The 21,675-nt window shown below is 43.3% G+C and overlaps 1 protein-coding gene across 3 annotated transcripts in view; it reads left to right on the top strand.

Moving 5' to 3' along the window:
• The window catches only part of IL1R2 (interleukin 1 receptor type 2), a 36,115-nt gene extending 14,683 nt beyond the window's left edge, over window positions 1–21,432 (top strand). Inside the window, exons 1-9 of one of the 3 annotated variants that reach the window (XM_072844429.1) lie at window positions 1,703–1,864; window positions 2,080–2,207; window positions 2,956–3,220; window positions 9,225–9,405; window positions 11,820–11,994; window positions 14,090–14,152; window positions 16,442–16,577; window positions 18,250–18,392; window positions 20,543–21,432. In XM_072844429.1, the coding sequence (XP_072700530.1) occupies window positions 1,839–1,864; window positions 2,080–2,207; window positions 2,956–3,220; window positions 9,225–9,405; window positions 11,820–11,994; window positions 14,090–14,152; window positions 16,442–16,577; window positions 18,250–18,392; window positions 20,543–20,685 (1,260 nt within the window). In that variant the 5' untranslated portion in view covers window positions 1,703–1,838 and the 3' untranslated portion in view covers window positions 20,686–21,432. Of the gene's footprint in view, window positions 1–1,674; window positions 1,865–2,079; window positions 2,208–2,955; window positions 3,221–9,224; window positions 9,406–11,819; window positions 12,014–14,089; window positions 14,153–16,441; window positions 16,578–18,249; window positions 18,393–20,542 lie in introns of those variants that run through there. The other 2 variants (XM_072844430.1, XM_072844431.1) reach the window with 2 other exon arrangements.
• The last annotated feature ends 243 nt before the right edge of the window (window positions 21,433–21,675 follow it).

Below are 21,675 nucleotides of genomic sequence, written 5' to 3'. Positions count from 1 at the left end.
AGAATAGATGCTCAGGATTCAGCTCAGTAGCTGTCACTATTACACCCATCCTTGTGTCACTAGCTTTAACTTCATTCACGTATTTGGATATGTGGTATTGGTTACACATGTGTGATTGATTCCAACTTCTTTCATATCCTTTCTAGAGAACCAGTGAGTCTGGCTGGGACTGGTACGCTTGGGGAGGCGAGAAGCTAATGTGTGTGTGGAGCCCAAAGCGGCTTCGCCAATGTTGATGTGACCTTTATGCTAACCAGGTGGCCTGATTAACCTGAGGCTGGGGTTAGTGGTTAAAATGACAGGAAATGTTTGTGTTTCAGAAACATGTAAAGGTTAGGATGATGCAGGAGTGGGAAGAGTTTAGGGGAAACAGCCCTGGGCAGATACCCCGCTAAGGGGAAAATCTCAGGTCCTGGCTCCTCATCACTAGAGGAGGAGTTCAGACTGCAACTCTGAGTGCACGCCTTCTGATGAGAGAGGGTTTCTAGCGTGCAACGGTTATTTCCTTGGTTTGCCAGCCCTGCCCTGGCCACTTAAGGGCCATCTGGGTTTACTGTGAGACATTCAGAATGATATATGTTCTAGAACAGGGAACAAGTTAAGCTTTAAGGAAATGGGGGAGGAGTGGTGGTAAGCAATTTTTTTTTTTTTTTTAAATCTGCATTCACTCATCTCTTTAAACTCTCTGCTAGGTTTCTGATCATAAATATTCCCTGGTACTTTCTGGGACTGGGTATCTTGCAGGCCTTGAGGGCTATGAATAAGACCAAGCCTCTGTTCTCAAGGCTGTCCCCACCCATGGGGAGCCAGACAAGAAACAGGTGTGGTAGGCCACACTGGTGGCACCTTTGGCCACGTGACTAGTTAAGGCCAATGGAATGTGGGGCAGACAAGCGTCAGCTAGTTCTGAGCAAGGCCTTGAGTGCCCTTGCCCACATTGCTTGTGTTTTTGCCATCACAGAAGATCATCTCCTAGGAAGTCGTAGGTCCAAGGAGGATGAGGGACACATGGAGCTGACTTAGATCCCACCCAAAGGGTGGAGCCAAGCCTAACCCAGGGCGATCTAGGTTAGCCAACCCCATCTGATCCACAGACTTGTGAGCCAGAATCCTTTTACACCATTGGTGTGATTGCCTGGCGATTGTTTCACGCATTTCAGTTTTGAGGTGGATTGTTGGCAGTACTGTTGTGGCAATGGTGAGCCAACACAACAGGTAATAACGATACAGTGTGAGAATTGCAGGGAGGTACAGAAGTGTCTGGTGCTCCGGTCTCGGGGAGGCATATGGGGAGGAGTGTTTCATGAGCTTGTGTAATTTATTCACTATTTGGACCTTATTTCACTTTTCCCCCAGGATACTCTAGACCAGGTAGTTGGTGGTATATCTAACCCATCCGTGTATGTCGGAGTGGTATGTAAAGTAAGAGCTGATCCATAAAGACAATAGGAAAAAGTTCACCAACAAGTAAAATATGAGGACCTTTTGACTTCTAGTGATTAATTCACTCATTCATTCAACAAATAGAAGTTAGGGCTATAGCTTGTAAATAAAATAAAGTAGGATCTTTGAGCCCATGAGCTGACATTCCAGAGGGAGGAGACACCGTGGATGATGTATGCCACAGAGAGCAATACAGCAGGAAAGGAAAATGTGGAGCATGGAGGCAGAAGGGTGGTGCAGTTTTACACAGGAAGGTCAGGGGAAGACCTCACCACAGTGATGCTTGAGTAAAGACCTGAAGGAGGACAGAACCTGAGCAGTGGCCGTGGCTGAGGCATTCTCCTGTGGGGCAGGGAACATTAAGACACACTTCGGGAGAGAGAGACACTGAGGATATGGAAAATCTATTCCAAGACACCTTGTAAGTGCTCTGGGGATTTGGTATTAGGTGTGCTCAGTGAATATAGCTATTCTTGGAGAAACTCCAAAACTTCTGCATTTTCTTGTCCAAAAAATCTGGGCAAATAGGTTTCTAACACCAGGAGAAGCCTCCAGAACCTGCTGCTGGACCATCTTCAAGGAGTTCACTCTCTGGCTGTGTGTGGCTCCTGCTGACCCCTCTGTCTCCTCCTATAGGCTACAGAGTGCTGGATCTGAGATCTCCATCTCCCGTGTCCTCCGGAAGTTGCCAGAAACAATGTTTATCTTGTACATGTTGATAATGGGTGTTTCAGCCTTCACCATTCAGCCTGAGGAACACCCAGGTAAGAACTGAGTCCTTCAGCTGAAGAGGGCTTGCCTGCAGCGTCTCTGGGGAGAGCAGTCATTTATCCGTGAAGTTTGCTGTTTTTGAAAAACGAGGTGGGACAGAGCCTTCCTCCTGCCCATCTCCTCCATTGCACGGTGCTTGTTCTGGGCATCAATCATTCCTGCCCAAGAGTGGGCCAAGGAAGCGGTGCTTCTGGATTTTAACCACATGTACTGTCACAACTAAGCTCTTTTTCTATTTGAACTCAGTCAAAATCTACTTTTATTTATTTATTTATTTTTTTAAAAAGATTTTATTTATTTATTCATGAGAGACACAGAGAGAGGCAGAGACACAGGCAGAGGGAGAAGCAGGCTCCACGCAGGGAGCCCGATGTGGGACTCGAACCTGGGTCTCCAGGATCACGCCCTGGGCTGAAGGCGGCGCTAAACTCCTGAGCCACTTGGGTTGCCCGAGATCTGCTTTTAATGTTAATGGTCAACAAGTAAAAAAATACAACCAAACTTTTGAATCATTTTTTTTTGTCACCACGTGAACCGGATTTAACTTTTCCCACAAAATTTAAATTGGAATTGATAGAAGCCCTAAAGTTGTTTTTGAGAGTTTTGAAATCATGATAACAGGAGGGGTTAATGGGGTCCCCAGGATATAGGCCACTTGTTAAGGGCACGTGGCTTCTTCAGATGCGCCCATCGAAGAGGTTTAGGCCTCAAAGCCTTGACTGTGGTCTCCCTGTCCTTTAGGGGCTGCAGAAAACTGCCAGTTTCGTGGCAAGTATTTCAAAACTGACTTCAGGGTGGAAGGGGAGCCTGTGGTCCTGAGGTGCCCCCAGGTTCAGCCCTGGTTGTGGACATCCGTCAGCCCCCACACCAGCCTGGCCTGGCGTAAAAACGATTCTGCTAGAATGGTCCCAGGGAAAGAAGAGACGAGAATGTGGGTCCAGGATGGTGCTCTCTGGATCTTGCCAGCCTTGCAGGAGGACTCTGGCACCTACATCTGCACTGCCAGGTAAGCCCCCGCCACCCTGGGGACTAGGGTAGGGAGAGGATCTCCTTCCAGAAGGGGCTTCTACACAGTTCTTTAGTGATGCCCTGGATTTCAAAGTCCAGTGTAGAGGTGAGGATCTACCTTTTGTGCTCTTCACCTTACCTGAATACGTCCTACCGGAGAGCCTTCCCCAGATGCCTCTGGGGCTCTTTCTCTCTCTTCATTTAAGCCTTTGCTCAAATGTCACCTCTTTGGAGAGGACTTCCCTGGCCACCTTACCTGAAACAGGACTCTTGACACGCTCTCTCTTTCCCCTGCTGGTAATTTTGTTCACCTGACACACCGTGTGTTTACCTAGTTAACATTTGTCTAAACCATTAGAATGTCAACTCCAGGATGACAGGGACTTGATGCATTTTGTTCATGTCTGTGTCCACGTGGACAGAAGATATCAATGTAGAACAACTGAATGAGGCTTTAGGAATGAGTTCATCCAACTGCTTATTGTGCGTGTGAGGGGGCCAATCTCACTTACAAGGGCTCCTAGGCAGTGGGTGTGGAGATGCGAACCCACAGCTCCTGATGTGGGGTGTGACCCCCTTCCTCTTTGTCCTGTTGCTTTTTTCGAAAAAAAAAATTGTGGTAACATATGCATAATATAAGATACCATTTTATCCCTTTTTCTGAAAATGTGCAATTTAGGGCATTAAGCCATTCACGTTGCTGTGCAACTGTTACCACCGTCCATCTCCAGAACTCTTCATCCTCTCACACCATAGCTCTGTGCCCATTAAACCACAAACCCCTCATCCCCCCTGCCGCCAGGTCCTGGCAGCCCCCATCTGCTTTCTGTCTCTGCAAATTTGACTGCTCTAAATACCTCATTGGAGTGGAGTCAGACAGTATTTGTCCTTTTGGGACTGGCTGAGCACAGTGTCTTTAAGGGTCATGCATATTGTGGTGTGTATCAGAATTTCCTTCCTTGGGGTGCCTGGGTGGCTCAATGGTTGACTGAGCGCCTGCCTTCGGCTTGGGTCATGATCCTAAGGTCCTGGGATTGAGTCCTGCATTGGGGTCCCCACAGGGAGCCTGCTTCTCCTTCTGCCTGTGTCTTTGCCTCTCTCTCTGTGTCTCTCATGAATAAATAAAATCTTTGAAAAAGCGTTTCTTTCCTTTTTAAGGCTGAATAATATTCCATTGCATAAACAGACCGCATTTTGGTTATCCATTTATTTGTCAATGGACAATCTCTGCCTTTTGGCTGTTGTGAGTAATGCTGCTCTGAACATAGGTGTACAAGGATCTATCTGAGTCTCTGCTCTTAATTCTTTTTGGTATAAACCCAGGAGAGATTGGTGGATCATAAGGTAATTCTATGTTCAATTTTTTGAGGAACCATCATAACGTTTGGCACAGTGGCTGTTCCATTTTACATCCTCATCAGCAATGTACATGGGTTCCAGTTTCTCCGTATCTTCACCAACACTTACTATTTTCTGGGTTTTTCATGGAGAGGGATAATAGCCACGCTAATGAGCATGAAGTGATATATTATTATGGTTTTGATTTGCATTTCCCTAATGATTAGTTATGCTGAGCATCTTTCCATGCCTTTTTATGGCTAAATGTCTATTCAAGTCCTTTGTCTATTTTTAATTTTTAATTTTTATTTTTTTGTCTTAATCTTTTTAATTTCTTTTAAAAATTGTAGGATAATTAACATGCAGTGTTATGTTAGTTTCAGGTACATAGTATAATGATTCGATAGTTCTATATACATCTCAGTTCTCATCCCTGAGTACAATCTTAATCCCCTTCCTCTATTTCTCCCACCTCCCCTCTGGCAACCACCAGTTTGTTCTTTGTGTTTAAGAATCTTTTTGTTTCTTTGTCTCTTTTTTTCTTTGTTTGTTCTCTGTTTTATTTCTTAAATTCCAACTGTGAGTGAAATCATATGGTTTTTGTTTTTCTCTAATTGACTTGTTTCACTTAGTATAATACCCTCTAGATTTATCCATTCATGTCATTGTAAAAGATCTCACTCTTTTTTATGGCTGAGTCATATTCCAGTGTGTGTGTGTGTGTGTGTGTGTGTGTGTGTGACTTCCTTACCCATTCTTTAATCGAATTATTTCTGAATTGTAGGAATTCTTTATATACTGATTGCTTTCCAGATATGATTTACAACTATTTTCTCCCATGCCACAGGTTGCCATTTTACTCTTTTGATAATGTCCTTTGATGTGCAAAGGTTTTTAATTTTGATAAAGTTCACTTATTTATTTTTTCTTTGGTGGCCTGTGCTTTGATGTCCTATCCAAAGAATCATTGCTATATCTAATACATCATTAGATATTTTGCCTCATGTTTTAATCTAATAGTCTTTCGAGTTTTAGCTTTTATGTTTAGGTCTTTAATCCATTTTGAGTTAAAGTTAATATATATACATATACATATATATATATGTATATGTATATATATATGGGTATATACATATAGAGGGTAATGGTCCCAACTTCATTCTCTTGCAAGTGGCTATCCACTTTTCCTGACACCTTTGATTGAAAAGACCATTCCTCATTGAATGGTCTTGGAAAAGCTTGCTGCTTCATGCAGAAGGAAGTTGTAAGGGTGGTTAGTTTTGGTGCTCTTAAACATTTCCTTGCTAAGTTCTCCTGAAAGGACCAGGGCATATTGGTTGGGAACAGTCTTCTCCCCTGTGTCCTTCCCACTCCTTTTATCAGCCAGCTTTAGGATCTCTCTCCATCTGTTTGATTTAGGAGACACTGTACCTGTGATTATTTTCACTTAGGAAGAGAATCAAAGAAAGCACATTTATAGCACAAAGGAATTACTGGAGAATGGGAGAATTTCAAACAACATCAGCCCCAGTCCCAGATGGGGTGTGTGTGTGTGTGTGTGTGTGTGTGTGTGTGTTCAATCAATGAACTCTGATTGTCAGTGAACCCTGCCTAGGAAATAGACAAGTCTCTTATTTCTGTATCAGGGAAATGTGGATGTCTGATTTTACAATAGCTATAAATGGATGGTTTTTCTTTCTTTCTAGTGTAGAAAATGCCAATGTGTTTTCCTGCAGAGTGCTACCAGGAAACTTCATAGTGTGGTAGAAAAAGAATGGAATTGGGAATTAGAATTGTGTGAGCATGAATCCTAGCCCTCTCATTTTCTAGCTGGTAGAACCTTTGTCTTGTGATTTGGTATTTATGGGTTTCAGCTTTCTCCTCTGTAGAGGGATTTGTTGGGAGAGTCTTGTGGAATTGCAGCATGTGAAGCATCTAGTTATGGGGAGCACCATAGAAGATGGTGCATATATACATAGGAATGCCTTTTCTTTCCCAAAGGCAAGATGTATTGAGTACTGAAGTGATAATATGCAAAAATCAAGGAGATATGAGCTGAGTCCTGTTCATTTAAAGTTTGTTTTTATATTTGATTTAAATAACTATACAGGTGCCCCTGGGTGGCACAGTTGGCTAAGTGTTCTACTCTGGATTTCTGCTCAGGTTGTGATCTCAGGGTTGTGAGATTGAGCCCCTGTTGGACTCCATGCTCAATGTGGAGTCTGCTTGAGATTCTCTCTCCTTCTGCCCTTTTCTGTTCATTCTCTCTCGTTCTCTCAAATAAATAATCTTAAAAAAATAAAAAAAAATTGTACCTAATACCCTTATTTTCTTTTTTAAAAAAGATTTATTTATTTTAGAGGGGAGGGGCAGAAGGAGAGAAAGAATCTTGAACATACTTGCTGCTGAGCATGAAGCCCAAGGAAGGGCTCCATCTCATGACCCTGAGATCATGACCTGAGCGAAATGAAGAGTTAGACTCAACTGACTGAGCCACCCAGGCATCCATTTGTTTTCTATTCTTATAGAAATGAAGAAATCTGAGATTGAGAGGGCAGCAGAAATCCCAGTGTGGGTCAAACTTTCTTAGCATGTGACAGAGTCTACCTGGCTGATCTCTAGAACTCTATTCCAGGTCTAAAATTGGAGTTCCAGTGGGATGAGACTTGCCAAGTCGTTGCCATAATACTCTTTGTCATTTACAGTCATAGGCCAGGAAACAGCCCTGTTCTTGTGATTTTTGTATAATCTTTTGATCTAGAAACCACTTAGCCTTTCTTTCTGTCAACCAGGGTGGGCAAGTTATGCAACTAAATCAAACAGCTCCCAAATCTCAGTGACTTAAAACCACAAAGGCTTATTTATCATACATGCAGCAAGACTACAAGCCCATGATGTGTTGGCAGCCAATCAGGGTCCAAAACTGAAGGAGCCGCCATTATCTCAAATGTTGTTGGTGCCATACTGGAAGGAGACTTGCTCTAGAGTATCTTGGATGGCTTTTAAAACTTTGGTGTGGAAGTGACACACATACATCTCATTGACTAGAAAGAGTCATATAATTGCACCCACCCACAGTGGGGCTACGATGTGTAATTCAATTGTATGCTCAGGATAGGGAAACTGGACATACTTGGTGAACAGCACTAATGATCACCATCCTTTGCTGTGGGGATGCCACACTATTTGGAGAATGTGAGTGGTGATTAAATTATACCCCCCTCATCATTCTTTTGAGTTATTTTCATGGACTGTCTTGCCCATGGGGAATTACCAGATCGAAAACGTGAATAGGTTTGTAACTCTCGATATGTGTAGTAAGTTTGGTTTCCGGAGATATTGCCCTAATTTACGGGTTTTCCCGGAGCTTTACTGGCCTTCTAACCTTGGTTTGACCTCTTAGTAGCTCTACAGCCTTAGGAAATGACTTAATTTCTGTATGCCTAATTTTCCTCATCGAAAAATGATGATTCCTACTGCTTAGGGTTGGAGAATGAATAAAATAACACATGTAGAGCATCCAACACAGGGCCTGGCATGCACTTCTTCCAGCTGCTGGGATGATGATTTTCAAGTGTGTACTGTCCTTTAGACAGTCCTCATGTGAAGCTCTTTGACTTACAGTGAGATTATGTATTTTTCAAGGTGATGGTTAATTTTCTGCATTTCTTTGTGCATAAAATGTTCATCTTTTTCCTTTTTTTAACCAGACAAGAAATATAATATAGATATTGGATTTTATCTTTGAATTAATTCTTTTTAATTTCAAGGGCAAGCTTTTATCAGTTCCTTTTGTCATATCCATTTTTCATATTTTGTTCCTTCCTTAGATATATAGACTTCTACCTTTTGCTGTGCAGGTTCCCTTCCCTTCACTCCCCTCCTTATACAGCACATTCTCAGGGTCTCTGTAGATGTCCTGTTTCTTATGTAGCCAGGAACTTAGCTGAGATCACTATATTTTTATGTTTTTCTCTATTTTTTGCCACATTTCTATCCATGTTTGCCACATTTCTATCCATGTTTGCCCTTTCCCCAGTTCTAAGGTCTTGCTGCAGTTATAATATTGAGATTAGACTTAGGCCAGCCAAAAAAAACACCCAAATTAAAAACAAACTTGCCAAGTTCATTTCCCCTGTGCAGTATTGCAACAATACTTTAGATATCTTCCACAAAGTTCTTGACGGTTTTCTGAGATTTGACTTCAGTTGATAGATGATTTTCAAGAGAAGTAAAGGGAATTTTCTTCCCATGTAAACAGTGGCTCTTAGGAAACAGCCCTCCTTTCGGATATGGTATCCTGTGCCAGGAAGCTGAAGCATGTTGGAGCTGGGCTCAGGGACTTCCTAGAACCTGGAAGTGTTCAGGCCCATTTGAAGGGTACTTGGGGATCTCTTAGTGGCCCTCGATGGCATTGAAATCAGGCTTGCAGGGAGTCCTTGGGGAAAAATGCAGACCGTGTCATCATTTCTTTAGAGTAGTTATAATGTGATACCTTTTTTGTCTCTTAAGGATTCAAAAAGTTCAGGAAGAGAAGCGTTGCAATACTAATCAAGAAAATGCAGAACACAGAATTTAATGGGATTTGGGAAATTAGTCTCAATTTCATTTAGCTTTACCGTTATTTTGCCTTTACTTATTATGCTTTTTCCCCTTGACTTCAGAAATGCCTCTTACTGTGATGAAATGTCCGTGGAGCTCAGGGTTTTCGAGAAGACAGAAGCTTCCCTGCCTTTCATATCGTACCCGCAAATTTTAACCTTGTCAACCTCTGGGTTCTTAGTTTGTCCTGATCTGAGTGAATTTACCCATAACAAAATGGACATGAAGATTCAGTGGTATAAGGTACATCTTTAAAAATTGACACTTTGATTAAAAAAAAAATTGACACTTTGATTAAAATGTGTCTTACTAACCACAGGAAAGATATAAAATACCTATTCTCAAGACAACACATTCACTTTTATACTTTTGGGTTTTTTTTCCAACTAGTTATTTTAAAAGGGGGTGTGATTAATGTGTTCTGTTCATCTTTGTGTGGTTTGAGTAAGGGTCTTCAGAGTAGAACTTTGAGAAGCCAGAATGCAAAATGAATGCAGAGTAAGTGACAGCTGAAGAAAATAGGTTTTTACGCTGTCATTTGTAGAAATGTAGAGAGGACTATTGATTTCATTAACAACTGTGTACACATATTAATGAAGCTTTTTTAAAGCACATGATAATAGAGTTTTTGGATTAAAGGAGTAAATGTAAACAGTTTGTTTTCTTATCTGGTTGAATAAATACTATTGTACATCATTTGTGTAGACCAGGTATGGGCAAACTTTAGCTATAACCAGTGGCCAAATTGACCTGCCACCTGCCTGACGGCTCAGGATAGTTTTCACTTTTTTAAATGATTAAAAAAAATTGAAAGAGGGGCATCAGGGTGGCTCAGTTGGTTGAGTGTCTGACTCTTGGTTTTGGCCCAAGTCATGATCTCAGGGTTAAGCCCACATGGGGCTAGTCTGCTTCAAAGTTATCTCCCTCTGCCCCTGTCCCTGAGTATGCACGTGTTCTGTCTCTCTCCCTCTCTCTAAAATAAATAAATCTTTAAAAAAGACTAGGATTTAATGATATGTGAAAAAGATATAAAATTCAAATTTCTGTGTCCATAAATATAGTTTTACTGGGATGTGGCCACGCTGTTTCTGTGGTCTCATACTGCAAGGGCTGAGTTGAGTAGCTCTTCAAACTTACCGGAGGACAGAGGCCATATGGACTGTAGGCCTGAAGTACTTATTGTCTGGTGCTTTATAGGAAAAATGTACTGACTCCTGATATAGACAGACCATAGATTGATACTGAAAAGTACAGCTATTTGTTTAAATTTTGATAGAAATTAATTCTTTAATCAAGAAAAGGTCAACCAGTTGACTGATATGGCTATGAGCTATATATACACCGTATCAACGTTAATCATAACTGATTATGTACTATGTATAATTCTGTTCTAGATTCCCTGGCAAATAATCTAACAAAATAGGGATTGTTAATATCTCCATTTTACAGATTAGAAAATGGAGAGACAGAAATGTAAGGCACTTGCCCAAGGTCACACATTTGGTAGATGGTGAAGCCAGAACTCCAGCACGGGAGGCCAGGTTGCACATACGACTGCCATGTGGGGGAGCCTTGGGGACTTGGGGCCTTGGGAGAACTGGGGTGCTGAACCCCATTTGGCTTTTTTCATGTTTGGGGACTCATATTAGGAACAATCAACTCTCTCTTTTAAATTAAATATATTGTAAAATAATACTTTATGAGCCACTAGCTGACAGACTATTCTAGTTATGTGTGTGCTCGTATTCAGAGCAAGATTTTGAGATGACTCGAGGTTATGTTTGACTACCACAAGCTTTTGATCATCGTGGTTTTGAAAGAACACTTTGTGCTCAGTGGGATGTTTTCCTGAGTCCCATTCAATGTTTTCTGTTATTGGAGGCCTGCTCTTCAGGGTTCTGTAGTGCAGAGCCCACAGAATTTTTTGTCCATATGGAAACTGTGCCCTGGTTTCTCACACTTATTTTTTTCTTACAAATTTTTTTCCATCATTTACTGGCTCCTAAAATTGAAATGATTTTTAAAGTCATTACTGCAACATCATTTCTTCATTTCTTCTGAATGTTAGTTTTCAGGTCATCCTGACTACATACTACTACTCTTCTCTCCATGTTGCCCAGGGTGTTAATGGCCTACTTTATCAACTAAGAGATAGTTTCTTTTTTCCCCTGTTGTTCTCACACAGATGTGCTGTAAACATTGTGGTTAAACAAATCCTACAATTTCATTTTACATGTTAAATTCCCTCTATTAAAAAATACAGTTAGTGGGATGCCTGGGTGGCTCAGCTGTTGAGCTTCTGCCTTTGGCTCAGGGTGTGAACCTGGGATCCTGGGATCGAGTCCCACATCGGGCTCCCTGCATGGAGCCTGTTTCTCTCTCTGCTTGTGTCTCTGCTTCTCTCTTTGTGTCTCTCATGAATAAATAAATAAAATCTTAAAAAAAAATTACAGTTAGTGTTATGTCCAAAGTATGTTTGCCAAGTAAATACCAGGGCAATTCTTGGCTCGCATAGTCAACATTGACAATACAAAAAAAACAAAAACAAAAAAAAACAAAAACAAAAAAAAAAAACATTGACAATACAGATGTTATTATATAGCTTTTGAGATATAAATTAGTATATAGCATAACTTTGAAAAATATTTTCCTTTAAGGATTCTGTCCTTTTGGATCAAGACAACGAGAAGTTTCTAAATGTGAAGGGAACCTCTCGCTTACTCATACATAATGTATCTGTGGAGGATGCGGGTTATTACAGCTGTGCCGTGACATTCACCCACGAAGGCATGCTGTACAACGTGTCCAGGAATATTGAACTACGTGTCAACAGTGAGTACTTGCTGCTGAGGTACCTACCTCTCCACCCTGTCAATAATACACATGCAAAGAACAAATTAGGGTTCACATGGAATTCCTTGAATGTCTTTGGTATGAAAGGAAAACAGACCTATCAATTCTCTTAAAGCAGCAGGCTAATAAGACATGTTGTGAAGCTCTGAAAGATAGAAAGTGGGGTGTTTTTATGATGAAAGGTGCATCACTGGGTAGTTGGTAGAGTTCCACGTGTGGCTAAAACACACCAGCAGAGGGGGCCAAACAATGGTTCACTCTGAAGGTCCCTCTGAAAAGCCCCCTTTGGAAGGTTGCACCTCCAGAGCCAGCCATCAGAACATGGTTGCCATAACTTTGTGTATAATTCTAGGACACTAGGATTTTATTGGATTTTTCAGTCAGAAGGCTATGCATTGGCAGATTCAGTGGAAATTCCCCTTTCTTGGATTTCCCTAAGGCACGTGGCCCTTGAAACCAGAATTTCAAATAGTGAGTGCTCTCATGAGTTCTACTGGAAAATAACGTGAACAGTGTTGATGAGTAATTAAAATGGTTTAGCACTTACCGCCTACAAGCTGGACATCAAGCTTAGTGCAAGGAACATCAAAGTATTTGAGTCCTGGAATCTGCCCTAGGGAGTCCACTGCTTTTCCTTATTTTATATACTGAATACACAATTGGAGTCCTTTAGGGCATTTCAGAAGGCTTTGGAAATACGTTAAGGTTAAATAGTTGGTCTATGAAGGGAGAAGATTAACTTTTTTTTCCCAGAAATCCGGATATTCAATTTTACCACAGGGAAAATCGTGTCTCTCATGAACGGAAATCTCTAGATTACACAGTCTTGTGAGGATTCATTCGTAGCAACTCCTTGTCCCCCACCCCAGGAGAATCATCGAGCCTTCCTGTGGCTTTGAAGGAGCTCAGAATTATCCTGTTCATGTGATACTGCACAGGACCGCCAGGGGGCGACCAAACCACATGTTACAGGGGCTTGTGATCACACTGTTTCTCAGGGCTCCTCCAAGAGTGGCCCAGCACCGGGGTGCTCAGTAGACTTGCAAAATCTGTCTCCAGCCGAGACCTACTGGGTTAGAAACAGGGGTACGGTGTGGGGAGCACAGCAATCGCCCCCCTACCTGCTGTGCCCCGTGATACTGATTGCACCCTCAGGTTTGAGAAACACAGAGGTATTTAGCCTCTTAGGCTGTTTCCTTGCCTCTGTTGTCCCAACCTTGGTGGCAGCCATGTGGTTGCGAGTGTTGGGGGGTGAGGGCCATTGTAGGGAGGCTCCTGGTCTTGGTCCAGAAGCCATCTGTTCCTCTGCTGCCTAATGCTTACTCAGGTTAGGATTTCAAAATGCTCTGCAGGGAAGACGTAAGGATGGAGCGCGCAGGTGTGGAGATGGCCAGCCCTTGGCCCACTCCTAGCCATGCTTTTTGCTCCAGTTCAGGTGCCTACTTTCTTCAAGCTGTTGGGAGGCCTGCCTCTTGGGGGAGCTGGGTTCCTATTCAGAGGTCTACCTCTGTCTGCCTCCCGAAGGGTTTATGTCCTCAGTTAACAAGACACAGTAGCCAATGCTGGGTTATGCTCTTTATCACTCAGTGTGGGATTAGCAGGATAAACAGGTGGTTCCCACATTCCTGTGTCTCTGTTTGTTTTTGAAGTGACTCTGCAGTATTTGGTGGCACGGACTTGGGGAAGCAGGAATGGAAAGGAAGGAGAGATTTTAGGGCAAATAGATGTTGGGGTAAAGCCTATCTTGTGCATTGAGAACATTACTATTAAGAATTCATTCAGGAAGCCAGGGAAGGGAATGGTTAATTATTTTTCACAGAGCAAAGAACATCTGTTAGTGGAATGTGTATTTAGCTGTGGCCTCTTCCAGTAATATCTCTTCTGGGAAAGGCATTGGCCAAAGATGCTCAATTTTGTGGAGAGCCTGTTTCCTTTGCCAGACAAAGGTCGAATCTTACAATGGCTGGCCGGCCTGGGGAGGATAACTTTGTTAATTAGCTAAACAATGGAACTTGAATCTCAGCTTGAAACAAAAGCTTTCCTCATTGGATCTCTTCCTTCATATCTTTCTCAGAAAAAGAAGAGGAGACAATTCCTGTGATTATCTCCCCCCACCAGACCATATTGGCTTCACTGGGTAAGGCCTACAAGAACTGCCACCCTGTGAGACCCCAAAGCCCGGGGTCCCAGCCCCTTGTGCCCGCTGACTACACCTGCCCATTTGGTGTGCAGCATGCCTGGGTGGACCCTGGAACCCCGGTGTGAGAGGCAGAAATAACAGATTCGAGGGAACATTTCCTTCTGTCAGATGTTAGACATGGCATTGTGTGGAAATAGGTATCCTTTGTTACGTGAAAGCCCCCTACAAAAATCGAAATGTAAAAATCTGAACGTTCTGGTGGTAGTTATCAACTGTGTGAGAGGGTTAGCAGCATGATCTTCTCATGTAGCCAGCATCTGCAGTATATTTTAAAAATTCACTTTACAAAAACTCAGCTGATGCATAGCATTTCCTTAAGAGTCCATCTGTGAAGTGAGGCCGACTCTACCAGTGCTGGCCCCACGAGACAGTTCTTGTTGCCAAGATAGCTGGTCAGCTGGTCAGGTTGGATAAAGAGAGTGACCGACAGGGTTTTCCATTTTTCACCCCGTTATGCCTGTGGCCTGGCTTGTCCCTACCAGCGCTTTCTTCCCAGTTGCCTGTCACTATGTCTTACAGGATGCCACTTAGTGCCAACATCGACCCTGCAGGAGGCCCCATTTCTCCCATTTCCCAGAAGGAAAAGCTGCTCAGGGCATCCCTGTGGCTCACTGAAGGTCAGAAGCCACACGCAAGTCAGGCTGGGGTCCCGATAGGCCCGTGTGTTCATGAAGCCTGTACCATTTTGGTGTTTGTTTTCATATAATGGTTTTGAAGGCCTTATCCTTCCACCTTCCCTCCACCCCTCCTACCCTCCCTCCCTCATTCCTTCCCATCCACCTATCCAGCTCTCTCTTCTGTTCGGTGTTGGGCTTATATTTTAAATTTTAGTTAGTGACCATAGAGAAGGGGAGCTTTTTTTTTTTTTAAGATTTTATTTATTTATTTATTTATTTATTTATTTATTTATTTATTTATGAGAGAGAGAGAGAGGCAGAGATGCAGACAGAGGGACAGGCAGAGGGAGAAGCAGGCTCCATGCTGGGAGCCTGATGCGGGACTCGATCCCGGGACTCCAGGATTGTGCTCTGGGCCAAAGGCAGGCACTAAACCGCTGAGCCACCCAGGGATCCCCGAAAAGGGGAACTTTTGTGCAAACCCTGGGACTGCTGCCTGGCCTATGAGTTGCAGCTCCTGATGGCTGCCTAAGCCCTTGGAACAACCACCTGGAAACCTGGGGGAGTGGAGACGTGGTCGGTGCTGACTGGGTTCTAGCACTTGGAATCCCAGTCAGCTGGGTTCTCTACTCCGTTGTTTTGAATGGACTCATGTGCGTGGCAAAATCACATGGGGCCAGATTTAATGGATCACTTTTGGCCAAGAAATCTTGAAGGTTGTAAGAGGTGGTGAAGGAGGGAGAAGAGCTAGCATTTCAAGTCTGAAGTGAAGCTACGTACATTAAAACACCACAGGGAGGCTTATCACCCATGAGGAAGAAACAAACGGGAAGGATTTGTTCATTTTTTTTCTTTCCTCCCCTTTGGCAATTAAAATCTATATATATATATAACTTAGAGTGAGTGAGAAGGAGGGCCCAGTACCATCACACCAAACAACTGTAGAAGGCACCATTCATATAAAAGACAGTGACTTTTTAAAAAAGATTTTATTTATTTATTCATGAGAGACACAGAGAGAGGCAGAGACACAGGCAGAGGGAGAAGCAGGCTCTGCAAGGGGAGCCTGATATGGGACCCCATCCCAGGACTCCAGGATCATGACCTGAGCCATAGGCATATGCTCAACCACTGAGCCACCCAGGTGCCCCAATACAGTGACTTTTGAAAGAGTTAATCCCAAATGAACAGGATGTGGGATTGGGGAGTTCCTGGGGGGAACATGAGGGCTGAGACCAGCAATGGGCAGAGAGAAAGAATCCAAATGTTAATCTGACTTTTTGAGGTACCTAGAATACAGTGTGGGAGAAGGCATCTATGAATAGAAGGCCTTGTAGGAGCTGAGTGGCTTTGAGGAAGCCATTTGCCCCCCCCCTGGGGTTTTCACCTCTTGAGAAGACAAGAGGGAACTGGAGACACTTGATAAATACTAGTGTTCTATCTGAATTGAATTGTTTCAGGGACCTAGGTTCCCTCCTAAGGAAAGAATTGTCTGGTGAGAGGTGTTTGAGAAAATGGGGAAGTTTTGCTGGTGGACACATGAATTTGTGTGACCCCTGTTCCCTGGCTGGGTTCTGACATTTGATGTGTGGTGTCTTGCTGTACACAGGGTCAAGACTGACAATCCCATGTAAGGTGTTTCTGGGAGCTGGGACACAGTCGACCACCATGCTCTGGTGGATGGCCAACAACACCAAAATTGAGAACGCCTACCAGGGTGGCCGTGTGGCCCAGGGGCAGCGCCAGTAAGTGGGTGAAGATCTTTGTCTGCTGAGAAGCATCTTATGGGACTTCTGAGGGCTTCACTCTTCCTTTTAGAGACCGTGTCATACCAAACCTACTCATGTGACACAGGCACTATAGTTAAAATAATTTTTTTGATTCTAAACTCTTGGATTTCTAGAATTTTAAATTTTTTTTAAAGATTTATTTATTCATTTTAGAGAGAGAGAGAGAGAGAAAGTGTGTACAAATGGGGAGAGGGGCAGAGGGAGATGGAGAGAGAGAGAATCTCAAGCAGACTCCACGCTGAGTGTAGAGCCAAGCGTGGGGCTCCATCCCACAACCCTGAGATCATGAGCCCAGCTGAAATCAGGTCACACACTTAACCAACTGAGCCAGCTATGCACCCCAGATTTTTAGAATTTTAAAAATTGAGTTTTGCTAAGTATTACCAGTTGTTCTTGAGGATCAAATTTCCTTTAGGAGCTGAGTGGTAATCTACTACTTGGCATTGATGTTGCATTTTCTAGCTGTTTCATTAAACATTTGTTTCCTGAGTTTTGCAGTTAAAAAAAAAATACTTTGGAGTTAATACATTTCCACTTCGCTCCCTGCAACCTGAGCATCAGACATTTTTGCAAACCCTTCAAAAGAGTCTGAAAAATAGCCACAGTATCTGAGGCCGGCCAAGGGCACTGAGGAAGGTTAATATTAAAAGAAAGGAAGAATTCTGTTCTCATAAGCATTCATCTCTGGAAAATGTTTTCTCACTCCGAATGTAGAGTAATCAGATCTTGCAAATGTGAACCATTTGTGTTTGAGCAAGGGAGACCATTCAATGTTGCAAATTATCGAGTATTTTAAAGATTACAGTTCCAGTACTATGAATTAGCCTGAACTTCCGCTTGCTGATTTTTGTGCAAGTTTCTGGGTGCAGTCTAGTGGATCAGAATTATATGTGGTTAGCACAACTGCCTGCCTGCAAAGTCCTTGTTGGGAAAAGCTTGGCATCACTAACATGTCCCATGTCAGCTTACTCATACCATCCACTCGCTTAAAGGGGTCTAGTTTTCCCTCAAGGATTAAAAAGATAGTTCTAGCAGATCCACATCAGTGACATTTTTATTCATGCTCCTGGATGGCAGTGAAGCATCTTCGGATTATGATCACATTACAAATAGCAGTAATGCTGGCTAGAGCCATTCCCTGGCCCGGCCTTGTCTGCGGTCCTTCACTCTGAACTTGTTTCCAGAATGACAGCTGGCAAGGGAGATGAGAGGCGGAAACATGGTGGAGGCCAGGATTCCTGGAAACTCCCTCCTCCTCAGTATGCAAATAATTTATTGGCCTTACAGTCAAGTTTCCTCAAGGCAGACATTCTTTTCCCACCACTGCCTCTCTGTTCATCAATGGTCATTAAAAAAAAAAAAAAAGAATTTTTCCATTATCCAAACGAAACTGGCTCCTTGTGACAAGTGTCCTGTTACAGGGGCCCACATCTTCAGTGTCACCCCCATGTTCAGGCACAGGCTTAGAAAGTCTCCCAAATAGGGAGCAAATATCACGGCAAGTTTTCCTGACTTTATGAATCCTGAGACCTATTTAAGCACAGCGGGTCCTTCCCATTGAGAATGTTTGGATGTCTCTGGGCTTGCATTTGATATGTCGTGTTTAAGTACGTGTTTTCTCACTCAGGGAATACTCAGAAAACAATGAGAACTACATCGAAGTGCCACTGATTTTTGATCCAGTCATAAGAGAGGATTTGAACACGGATTTTAAATGCTTTGTCCGAAACACACTGAGTTTTCAGATGCTCCATGCCACAGTCAAGGAAGGTATGTGTTTTGGGACCATTAAAGGGGAAACCAGCACAGTCAGTGTTCTGTGGGTGCTAGACAAAGCTGCTAGCTCTCTAGGTGATCACGTAGGAAGACCCCTGTTTCCTGTTAGTGGAGCCCCCAAAGCAGATCTCTCATTTTTTATGATTTATTTTTTGTAGGTTGGGGGCCAGCTTTGGGAGATTATGTTCAAATAAAAATTTAAACAGCAAGTTGAGTTTTGGAAAAAAGATAAACAAAAAACCCCTGTGTCTTTGTGTGGTTCTGCCCTTGGCTCAGCAGGATCAGCTGTTTTTTCATGACACTTCCAGGATGGTGAGGCACTCTTTATCCCCAAATTGAGGAACTCCCTTCTCCAAGAGCTGGGGACTGGGACATTCACAGGGCTCAGGGCAGCTTTAAGGCAAAGTCCTTGATTGACTAATCAGATCAGCCCAGTGCCCATTTAAGGACATTTTAAAAAGGAGAAAAGAGAAACTCGTGCTATCAGTTTGACCACATTGACTTCTTCCCAGTGTTAAGTACCAAGCGGGAAGGGAAACGCAGGTAACGCAGAGACTGTTGACAGCCAGAGAGGAAACCGAGGCACCAGCCAAAAAGTGATCTCCAGCTGCAGTCTCAATTATGCCTTCTGGGCAGCCTGTAGCAATCAAATTGCTCCACATTCCCTGTGTTTGCTGGGAAGGCAACTGCAGACGTACTTGTAATTGATACACTGAGGATTTGTTTAAGCCTCGGGGCAAGCATGACAACACAGACCACTTTTCTCCAGTTGTGGTCTGAGCACCGCCAGCATCACCCACTTGAGCCACTAGTTGAAAACACAGAGCTCTGGGCTCACCCCAGGTCTACCCAGATTCTCCCAGGGTAAGGCCAGAGACGACACACAGGCTCCTCTCACATTCAGGTTTGTGAACCATTGTGCTAGGATTTATATACAATGAAAGGGATCATTTCCATGAAAGAGTCAGTAGCTGTGCAGACTTGGAAAGGAAGCATCTCAGAAAAACCAGAATCCACTCCCAGGGTTCAGATTTTGACTCAAAGGAACCTGTGGTTTGTCCGGGCCCAAAGCTGAGAACCTTCAAACATTTCAATGACATGAGCCATCTCCCTGCACGTCCATTGCTGGGTTGACCGTGATTCATGGCAGAGGGCACAGCTGAAAGCCTGTCACCAGCTTTGAGAGGTGCATCTGGATGGCTGCGCAGAAAATTAAAGCTCGATACATTTCTTTTTCTTTCTTCCCCCCCCTTTTTTTTTAAGAGTTTTCTTATGTATTCATTTGAGAGAGAGAGAGAGAGAACACAGGGAAGGGTTCAAGGGAGAGGGAGAGGCAGGTTCCCTGCTGAGCAGGGAGCCCGATGCGGGACTCAATCCCAAGACCCTGGGATCATGACCTGAGCCAAAGGCAGCTGCTTAACCAACTGAGCCACCCAGGTGCGCCAAGTTTGATGCATTTCTAAACCTTGGGGGATTTTAAGGTAGAAGAAGCATCTGGGGAAATACACTGAGATTGGGTTGATTCCCGGAGGCCCAGACAGATGATGAGAAATAGAAGCTTTAAAACGTGAACTCTGGCCTCGTTATCAACGAGTCCAAGAACACTCATGTTCTGGTGTGTGATTGTTGCGTCTTCATTCGTACTCTTTCTGCACTTTTGTGACACTAAGATGCCAAGTGGTAGAATATAAAGTCACTGGGTCCAAGCAATCATCTTGACACCTAAAGCTCCTTTATTCAGTTTGTCATCTCGTCCTGTGTCACTTTATGTAATCCTCCTGACATGCACGCTCGTTGGAAGAGGGCACGCTGGGCGTTGGGCACGTCCCGGTTGGCTAGTTGAGACCTAAACGGGTAACTAACACCTTATTGCACACTGTTCGGGGGTAGAACAGCCTCGCCCCCTGCCGTGCTCTTTCTCTCCCGGGGATTTTTGTCCTACCTTGCTTGTTTCCCTGATGCCGCAGATGCCCTTCTCAAATATCCATCATCTGACATGAGGGACGTGTTTTCTGAAAAGTGTACAATTATTAGAGAAAACAAACTCCAGTTCCTGTCTGCTCTGTTAACCTGCACTGCACCGTCCCGTTTGGCAGCGGGAGAATGTTCCTTCCGTGCATGATGTGGCTCTGTTCTTCCTACAGCTGCCTCGTTCTCCTGGGGGATGGTGCTGGCCCCCCTCTCCCTGGTCATCTTGGTTTTGGTGGGAATAATATGGATGCATAGACGGTGTAAACACAGAAGCGGAAAGGCATACAGTCGGACCATGTTCAAGACCGGCCACTAAGATTTCCCACTCGTACCCAAGGAAAATGAAATAAAAGAATTCAAATACAAGTGATACCCTGTTTAATGGAAGTGACTTGGCCTTGGCGAGGACTCTGGTCTCCGTCAGTTGGTTTAACGAGCTGCTGTGTTTATGGTAAAGGACTGAAGTGTGAATGTGACGTTTATTCTGAAACTGAAGGACAGGAGCAAGTGTGCCTTGTGGGTGGCAGAGTGGCTTGCGGCCACTTGTGTGACCTGTTGAGAAGAGTGAGGTGCCCCTAGGCCTGAGCAGGAGTCAAAAACATCGAAATAAGTTTTATAATTCATTTGTTCTTCATTTAACACAAATGTAATAAAAATCAATTTTGGCTGTGCTCCGTGGAAGGTGTTCCAGATACAGAGATAGTTAAGACGTAGGTTGCCTTTTTTGGGAAGATGGAATTTCATTTTGAGACGGGAAGGAGTGATTTAGAAATGTCGAAGAAGGAGCATCAGCAAGAATTGGTGAATTTTTTCAAAAGGATGAGCCCCCAAATAGCAGTTAATATAGAATAGACTATGAGAAAAATACATGTTAGGACATTTTAGTGAACTGAGAAATAGACTCAACTTTCTAACAAAGCTCCTGAAAATAAGGAGGATGGAAAGGTATTGGGATAATTGCATACACATTGGAAAAAAATTAACCGGAGCCTCTTTTATGGCATATACCCATCCCCCTCCCCCCAAATCCCAGTTAACTTAATAAATTCAATTTAAAAAATCAGATTGCAGAAAAATTTGCATGACTCACTCTTTCACTTGAATTCAAGTCTTTGTTTAAGTAACCTTCCCAGAGGCAAGTCTGAATAGCACCTCTTTCCATCCCTCTCTGTTTCTCCCTCTGCTTTGTGTTATTATAGATCTTATCACCACCACAGCTTCCATTACATATTTACTTGTTTATTTTCAGTTTTCCCCACGGGAATTGCATGAGGGCAGAGATGTTATTTTGGTCACGGCTAGCTAT

This window comes from Canis lupus, chromosome 11 (assembly GCF_048164855.1).
Source record: "Canis lupus baileyi chromosome 11, mCanLup2.hap1, whole genome shotgun sequence".
In the NCBI taxonomy this organism is placed as follows: domain Eukaryota; kingdom Metazoa; phylum Chordata; class Mammalia; order Carnivora; family Canidae; genus Canis; species Canis lupus.
Note: the sequence above shows the minus strand (reverse complement) of the source record. Positions and strands in the feature narration are given on the sequence as shown.